At 38.9% G+C, this 9644-nt stretch overlaps 1 protein-coding gene across 1 annotated transcript; it reads right to left on the bottom strand.

Moving 5' to 3' along the window:
* Window positions 1-962: 962 nt before the first annotated feature.
* On the bottom strand, window positions 963-8306 carry LOC104408277 (eukaryotic translation initiation factor 2A-like; the record flags this gene model as incomplete). Its single annotated transcript, XM_010017830.1, has 9 exons — window positions 8146-8306; window positions 7842-7931; window positions 7465-7539; window positions 5604-5722; window positions 4359-4458; window positions 3896-3978; window positions 2283-2356; window positions 1984-2128; window positions 963-1079 (listed from the first exon to the last, which is right to left on the bottom strand). Coding segments are annotated over exons 1-9 (964 nt in total), but the record flags the coding sequence as incomplete, so codon positions are not given.
* Between the last annotated feature and the right edge of the window lie 1338 nt (window positions 8307-9644).

Below are 9644 nucleotides of genomic sequence, written 5' to 3' on the forward strand. Positions count from 1 at the left end.
ACCCTAGCTATTCTATGATTCTATGATTCTACTTGCTACCACAAGTTTTGCCACAAAAGGAAAAATGAAGATGTTCTTCCAGTCAGCACTAGTATTGATGAGAATATGCACACAAAACTCTGCAGTCACTTAAGCATAGTCTACATCACCCCATCCCCAGTGTTTCACAGCAAATTAGCCTCTCTATAATCCCAAACAAATCCAATGTTTAACATAAACAGCAACAGCTTCAGATAATGAAAAAATACCACCATAGAGGAGATTAATGAGTAGACTTCCAGTTCAAACAAGACACTGAAATTAAGTGTATCCACTTGCTTCTCTCCAACATGTAATTTTTATGTCTTGGAACACTTTCCAAGACACAAAATAAAGGACTTCTAATTGGAACTAAATGGTTTTTAAGGTCCCTTCCAACTCAAACCATTATATGATTCTACAATTCTCTTTTCCAGTTTACTTAAAAAAGTTGCTCTCACCCCAATTCCTTGAATAACAGTATCAACTGCATGTCTAGAAGTGCAAGTAGGATTATTCTGTTTGGTAACATACCTTCCTGCTCATTTTTGATTCTCAGACATTAAGATGCCTCTGTTGCCCAGGGGTTTCCTTAGCAAAGATGCACAATCCCCTTCCTGTGCGCATGAAAATCCTCCCAAGCAAATTATTTGTACATACTAACTGAAAGTGTGCTCTCTGCCACTCACATGAAAACAAGTATACCAAAGATGACAAGATAATTCAGCTACTAAAAAGCAAACCAAACCAAACATCCCCGTTCCAGAATGAAAAAAAAAAAAAAATCTAGTCAAGGATTTCTTGCTAAGAGTAATTCATTTTTTTTTTGAAGATTACTTCATTACACTAACAAGAAAGCCCTCATACATTAAATGAAAGCTGCTAAAGCAATTCTCACTATCAAGAGCTGTAAAACAATACAAAAATGCCCAAGAGCTACTTACGCAATTGCACAACCGCACTCTCTCCATTTGTTGCAATGTAATGCAGAGTTTGCTCCCCATAGTATGAAGCACCTGTTTTATCAACTTCTGTACTAGCTATTACTAGCACAGCAGTGGCTAATAGGAAAGACACACAGTTACTTCAATACAATTATTGCAAATTATATAAAATATTTCACAAACTACCATGAACAAAGATTCATTTGTTCAAAGATTGGTTCGATTATGAATTCTAGTAAGTTCTTTGTGTTCCAGTGCTGTTATCGTTCTCTTTTGAATTGTTTTTTCCTAAAAAAACAGAACAAGTATCTTATTTTCTCAGACGAAAAGTGTGATATAAGTCTATTCATTCACCATTCAATCATAGGAAAGTGAACACACTTTTGCAGCCATAAAAATATATTCATCTGACTAAGGCAGAAACCGAGCATCCTGATCAGCCCTTGAATACAATGTTTTATTAACAGCTTTTGTACGTGCGTCTATTTTACCCAAAGCTGTGTGCCTATGTGTGCTCTCTACATGTATGTAATACCCTTGCTGTATTCCAAAGAACGCAAGTTGAAGTGTTTTTTACAAAATTATTCTGAAACAGCTCATTGCTAACAAACAGCAAAGCCCACAGAGTACTGTGCAAGTCACCCCAATTGTGATACATCTGCATACATACAATTATACAGATTAAAAACAGTTTATGCTCTGCTAAAAGCTTATGTTTACAGTCTAAATACATTATCATCACACAATGCAAAATTAAATTTGAATTTACTATCCAACTGCAAAATTCACCAGCATGTAGAGTATTCTCAATTACAATACAGAAAATCGTGGAAGTCAACACAGGAAAGTTATGAGCACCTCAGGGTATTCAGAACTGCAACGTTAACGTTGCATTAGCATTAACAGCTATCTTCAGTGCTAATCTGCATATGCAAATTAAAAGCAAAAGCCACACAGTAAACAAAGTAATTAAATCCAACATATGTGGAATATAAAAAGTTTAAATATACAACTGTTGTACCTTTTTTGTTCCATAGCATTGTCACCTTGTCAGCTTTAAAGAAGCTCTTATTGGCTAGTGCAGACTGTGGGCCACCAAAGTTGGGATACTGGTACAGTCTAACAAATGATGGTGCACCTTTACTGCCCGGAACGTATACTGCAACCTAAAACAAAGCCACAAGACTTTATTGCAGATTATACTCTTGGTAGCACAATGTCTATTCACTGCTATTAGTAGTGAAATCTATTGCACTAAATTCAAGGTGATTTTTTCTTAAGAAAACCAAGAAAAAAATTCTGAAAGAATCTCAGAAGTACCTTGGTTGGCTGTGCTCCTGGAGATAACACGAAATCGTTAACCTTTTGCAAATGCAGTTTATTTGCAATAGTGTCTGCAAAAAAAAGCCACAGGTGTTAATGAAAAAACTTGTTAGCCTGGATTAGTTAACAATACCTTTTTATGGGTCCATATCATGGATAATAAAACCCAGTATATATAAAGGATTTCTTTTACTAGGCAAACAACCATTGCTTTCATGTACTTTTATTTACAAATCCAACTTGAACCAAGGCTAGGTCTGAAACCCAGTATTCAGTATTTTGAAGTTCAAGCAGCAAGGAAGCTTCTGAACCCCAGGTGAACACAGCTCATCTCTTAAGCCAGGCACAGAATTCTTCATCTTATCTGTACTGACTTCAGAGGAAGCAGTATCAGTAACATCCAAGTAACAAGCACCATCACAAAGCCAGGGGTTCTCCCCTTGCAGCTTTACTGCATGATTGTTCCTGATAGGAAGCATTCATAAAGGCCTGCTCTGTGCTGAACATTGCCACTTTACACAAACAACTTACAGGAAACGCATGTCTAAAAATTAAATAAACAGCAGCAATCCACATTCCATGCTTTCCAAGTATAGCTTTGTTAACATCAATAGGGCTAATTCTCAGGAAACTGTATCTCTCACAGGCAGTAGTTTTACACAGTAATTCTTCTATCAGCTATATATTGAAAAGAAAACAAAAAAAAAAACACCAAAAACCAAACCCACACACCACTGTCTCCCCCAGTTTTCTTTTATTCATTTAAATTTTTGTTCTAATTCATCTTTTATCTTTTTTTCTTCCCTTTCCCTTTTGAACCTCTATTAACTTCAAATATTCTAGACATAATATTCTAGACTGCTAGACATAAACTTTCTTGAAACAAATGCTCTAGCTTCACAACTTCATTTTTGCGATTCATAAATTTTCTAATGAGCCATTTTTTAATAGTTCATTGACAAAATAAACATAACACAAACAAGAAACCACAGATCACATTCTCTATTGACAAATTCCTGGACCTCATTAAATGAGAAATAATCCAGAATCAGGCCTCTTTAATTGAAAATTAAACGCATTTCATACCAGGAAAGTCTCTGAAAAGAGAAACTAGAAAGTAAAAACATACTTTATTAAAACATAATGATTCTGAATTCCAAATTCAGATAGAATGTAGGCAATATTTAAAATAAAAAGCAATCAAAAGAAGAAATGGAAAAAAAAGAAAAAAAAGAAAACGGAAAAAAACAACACCCAGAAAAAGATGCCTATATAGAATGCAATAGAATCATAGAATCATAGAATAGTTAGGGTTGGAAAGGACCTTAAGATCATCTAGTTCCAACCCCTCTGCCACGAGCTGGGACACCACACACTAAACTATGTCGCCCAAGGCTCTGTCCAGCCTGGCCTTGAACACCTCCAGGGTTGGAGCATTCACAACTTCCTTGGGCAACCCATTCCAGTGCCTCACCAGCCTCACTGTGAAGAACTTCTTCCTTATATCTAACTTAAACTTCCCGTGTTAAAGTTTAAAGCCATTACCCCTTGTCCTACCACTACAGTCCCTAATGAAGAGTCCATTAAAATGTATAGAAATACTTGCGTACTGAAGTTGTTGTTTTCAAAGAAGTGAACTTCATTGTTTACATTCCTGGCACAAATGCTTTCATCATCTGCCCAGCAAGGACACCTACATTTAAAAAGAAAAAAAAGAGGAACACCTAATGATGCTCATCTTTAGTAGTATATGATTTATTTTTTCCTCTGTTTTTACAGTCAAGCAAGTTCAAACATGATCCATGATTCAAATGGACAAATGACATCTGCATAGTAAAAAATATATAAGTAGACTTAGTTATTGTCTCCCCAGCTTTCTCTGTGGTGCAAAATGATAGTGACTTTATACTAAGAAACAATTATAAGTACACAAAAAGATACCTTCAGTCATGAATAAGCTAGTAGCAGATGTATTTTGAAAGCCACCATCAAACTAAAAGCTCTATTTACCTGGATCAGATTTTGGAAACCACGTTTCTTTGCAAGTAATTAGTATCTGTAAATGTTACTTACCAGTTCTGCATTTTTTTCTGGATGAAAGATTTTAAACACTTCCCAGTTTTCACATCATGAAGTTGTAGGTTGGGCACTCCTGCTGTGCCATCTTTAGCAGCTGCAACAAAACCACGAATTACAGTACAGCGGTCTCTGGGGATTAAACCTGCTTCACCATGATGACATTCCATCCCACAATTCTATAAGCAACCAAGCATGCATAAACCTTTTACAAGAAGCATCCTACCCCGAGGGACTAAACCCTAGACTGCTAATTGCTTTACTTATTAACGTAAGCCTTTCTACAGTCTTTCAGTCTACAGAAAGGTGTAGGGCTTCTACTCCCCATTGTAAGACTAGAACCACCAACACTAGCATAGCTTTTGTAATGCATATTTTTTAATCAAAAGCTATCCTCTTAGTAAACAATTAAGCTGTTCTCCCCTCCTACATTTTATTTTCATAAGGATGAGATGCATTTTGTCCATCAGGATCTGCAAGCCATACAAAAAGGTTCTGCTGGTTTTAAACTCCCTATACCTTCCTACCTATCTGGATAGTACATACAGCCTGCCTATTTCTGCCACTGCCCCAGAACAGACCTAACAGTTCTCTAACAGTCCACAGTTGGCAACAGTTCTGTCACTTGTGCTGCCCTGTCTTATCCTACAATCTGTCCCAGATCATGTCCCACATGCTCAGCCTATGGCCAGCTCTTTCTGTTGAAAGCAGCACTCACACTCTCTGCTTTAGACACACAACTTAGATGAGTCTGAGGCTATCTAAATTAGGAACATAAACTCCACAGAGAGGCAGAGGAGGGAATAAAGCCCTCTGGACAACGGAGAGCACTCAAGTCAGCTGTGCCTGATGGAGAACATGACTACTCTGAGATAGCTTACAATTCTCCTTGTCTATACATGAATATAAACCACTTGAACAGCATATTATTAAAACATTCTTTGCACTAAGATCAGTTAGCAATTTTTAGAAACATGAGATTTACTTTAATAGAGTAATTGTTAGTACGTGCACTTAGTTTTAGTGTTTGTAAGAACAGCTGATAGCAGATGCTTTCAGAAGATGGCATCTCTCCCTCCTCCCCTATATATTTGATTACCCATATAATTTTCTGTACACTTTCTGTACTGCTCATTTAGCCAAAAAATATACTACAGCAACAAATCAGATAATGGAAAGCCTGCAAACCAAATTAAAACATGACATTACCCTGTGTGTTTGTACATCTGGTAAAATACTCACTTGTATAGGCCTGCCATGTTGCCAGAACATTGTTCTTTGGTGAGAATTGAAGGCAAACTGCCTTTGGAAGATCAAAGGAACACAGCAACTCACCACTGGTGACATTAACAACATTTACTCTGGAACAAAAAGATGTTATTTCAATAAAACATGCTTAAAATACTTCATTAATAGCCAAGGTAACTTTTTGCATGTGACTCTTCTAGATCTGTCCCAAATATAGCCAATGTAATGAAGTTATAAGAGCTTTATTTTCCCTCCTGCTTTCACTAAATTTTTGCAAGAATACATTTTAAAACCGGATACCTAACATGAACTAAGTGAAAGCACTGGTCAAAATACATCACATATTTTTATCTGCAATACTTAAACTCCAAACAAGAGACAAGATACATTCCATCCATAGAGCCCATCCACACTTCCACAGTGCTGAAGCTAAGCACAACAGAAAGATTCTAATTGAATTAAAACATGCATTTATCACACGTATTTTTTTAAAGACTTCTATCTATAACGATACATCATTTACAATTTGGGCTTTTTGAGATTGGGGCTGCAGGGAGACTGGGTCAATAAAAAGCAAAGGTCAGAGAGCTGAACAAACAAGGTCAAGCAGCACCTCTGAATTTTGTGTATTAAAGATCTGCCACATATCGAATCCAAAGAAACAAAAAAGATCACATCAAGATGCTTCCAAGTCACTGCTGTTCTTGGAAGCTGCATTAGGAGCCTGTTTCACACCATCTCCCTAACTGCTCCCTCTCAGAAATGAAGATGGACAGCCTCCAAAACAAAGAGGCACAGCAGGACAGGAAAGATTTACCATGTGGAACATTCTCATTTCACGTGTGAGTACCTGGATACACAACCTGGTTGTTTAAAAAACATTTCCCCCCACAAACATTTCCTGGAAATGGACATTAAAAATTGACAAAACCAAAGTTTTTAATGAAAAATATCTAGGGTTAGGTCTAAATATTTTGTAGAACTGAAAACAGAAGTGAAAGTAATGAATCCTACATCTATCTTCCCTACTTTAAAAGAAATGGTTACATGGGATTACTAAATACATTTTTAACCTGTTAGTAATACTGGCATATCAGAAGAAGCCTTATCTTTACAGCAGCAACCCCATGATCCACTCTTATGTAAAGGATTATCTCTAGAGAACTCTATAATGCACTGGGTCTATAAAAAAGGAACCTTATGCTGTTTGTATGCAAGATGCAGAAACTCTTCATCTTCTGTGAACTTTACCAACAGATTAATCCCAGAATCACAGAATGGTTTGGACTGGAAAGGACCTTAAGATCATCTAGTTCCAACCCCCCTGCCGTGAGCAGGGACACCTCACACTAGACCATGGCACCCAAGGTTCTGTCCAACCTGGCCTTGAACACCACAAGGGATGGAGCATTCACAAGTTCCTTGGGCAACCCATTCCAGTGCCTCATCACCCTCACTGTAAAGAACTTCTTCCTTATATCTAATCTAAACTTCCCCTGTTTAAGTTTGAAGCCATCACCCCTTGTCCTACCACTACAGTCCCTAATGAAGAGTCCCTCCAGAAACCAGGTACTATTGTACTGGGAATTATGAACACAAAAAGAAAACCCAAATAAAGCATATCCAGATTCCACAGGAACAGGTGTGTTATAAATATAAGGAAACAGTAAATATTTTATCTAATGTTCAGGAAGTGAAGCCGCTACTGTGAGTAATGCAAAAATAAACTGAATTTAAAGCATGCATGCAAACACTTGTGTTAATAACAACAGCCTTTACACAGACAAGAGTAAATGCGACATAACTGATCCAGTTTAATGCAACCTAAACAGCTAATATAATAAAATGCACCTACTTTTCTCCATTGCACCAGGCAAAGAGGGAACCGTCCTTGCTAAAAACAACAGCTTTGCAATTTTTTCCAGAGTCCCTAAAGAAGTAAGAAATGCACATTAGGATTCAGACATACTGCAGAAGTTATTTTGAACAAAATAAAAAGCAACACACCAATTTTCCTGCTGCACTTCTGAGTAGCACTTTTTAACAGCACAGTCTACTCTGCAGTTGTTCAGTGACCATGAGAAGTCAAGCAAACCATCAATTTTCTGACCTACTGCCAGTAAGAAAAAAATCACTTATATTTATACATTTTTCAATTCTACAGTCTACCTTTACTTTTTAGAAAATAATTTCTTTTGTGCAAAACATAAAAACTAGTGAGAATAACTGTACCTTTGAAAGGCTGTGCTCTCTGTGAAACTAGGTGGCCCATTCACCATATAAAGCCCTTCTGATCCTCTCACTGGAAGAATGAAAAAATAACTATCATTTCAAATTCACAGAACTGCCCAAAGAGAAAGTTTTTTCTAATATGTGCACCTTAAGACTTGCACATATTTATTCCCTGTTTGCGTTTCAAAGTGAGAGGGTTGTAAAGGAAATTCAGAACGTAACACGTGCTGAGGCTCCTGGCTCATCCATGGCAGCTGCAGGATTAAAACACAGGACAGAGGCAGTGAAGAGACTGAGCTATTGCCCCAGCACCAGCAGCTCCAGCACACAATGCACAGGCACTGGAAGCACCAGTCTCCTGGACACCTCTGCAGACATAGCAGCAACCAGCCAGCACTTTGCCAGATCTAAGGACTGAACTGGGACAACTGCTGCCAGTCCCAGCTTTCCCACACCTTCAGTCATGCGATCAGCTCCCTGCTTTGACTGGCAAAGCCATTCCAAGGCAGCCTTCCCCACAGGGTCTGTCTATGAACCAGTTTGTCCCTCTGCCATGGGAGCACAGGTACCAGTGCAAAGAAGGGAGCGTAAGCACTGCCAAGGGCAGGGGGCCAAGCAGAACAGACCCAAATCAGGTGCATGATGGAGGGGCCAATGCTGGGGGCACCCCTAAGGCTCCCCAACCCACCCCTGCTCCAGGCAGGGTGAAGGTATCCCCAGAGATGGAGATCCACAGCTTCTCTAGGCAGCCTGCGCCCAAGGTCAGTCTCACAGTAAAATAGCTTTTCTTATGTTTAAATGCAATTTCCTGGATGCCAGTTTGAGCCCACTGCCTCTTGTCCCATCACTGGATACCACACACCAGGAGTCTGGCTTCATCTCACAAGATGATGTCAAACTACAAAAGAGCTGCACCTACATACGGAAGGAGGATGGGATGATATCCCATCCTGAAATGGCCGATGGTGACAGCTCTCAACCCTGCTGCAGGAGGCACTTTCCTACAGCCTAACTTGCAAAAGTTGGGAATGCTCCATCACTGCAAGAGCCACTCAAGCATCCTGCACAATGGAGTTGATACGAGCTGCCTCAGTACATGTCAAAGCAAGGATTAGCTGCCTGAACACAGGAACAGCATTTGCCAAAAGAAGTTTATGTCAGACTGATTTTTTTGCTGACATTAGGCAAGATTTGCCCTGACAGTAGTTTCAACATTGAACTTCAACTGGGGAAACAGAAGGCATGAAAGAAATATCAATATCAACTGTGTTTCAGATTTCATTTCTTTCAGAGCCCTTGCCATGCTTACAGCACTAGAAAACAAGAAATGAAGATAGACTCATGCAAAACTGTGCAGATGACATAGCTGTATATAGACTGTGGTTTTTACATATATATATATATATATTTTTTTTCCAGGTAGTTCTGTTACAAGCATATTAGAATTCAGAGTTGAACCATGAAATGGGCAACTGTTACATAGTCATTAGCTGTGCTTCATGTGTTATCTTGGTGCGCTGAGGCGACAATTTTCACTGTCAAACATGACTCAAGAAGCAGGATCTGTACAAGCCCAAGCTGCAGGCTCTGCAGCTGCATTATCTGAAGGAAGTGCTGTGGCCAGCAGTGCAATGGGAAGTCTGGCAGTAGAATGGCAGCACCGCTGCTTGGCCGGGTCTGTATATTCATGAACCACATGGTGGAACCCATGCGCACATCCAGCAACACCTGGGACAACAGTAACATCTGCCACCAAACACCCCTATGCTGCTCTTTGGAGCCGCTTCTTCAACCGCTGAGGGT

Source organism: Nestor notabilis, unplaced genomic scaffold (assembly GCF_000696875.1).
Source record: "Nestor notabilis isolate BGI_N333 unplaced genomic scaffold, ASM69687v1 scaffold33700, whole genome shotgun sequence".
Lineage (NCBI taxonomy): Eukaryota > Metazoa > Chordata > Aves > Psittaciformes > Psittacidae > Nestor > Nestor notabilis.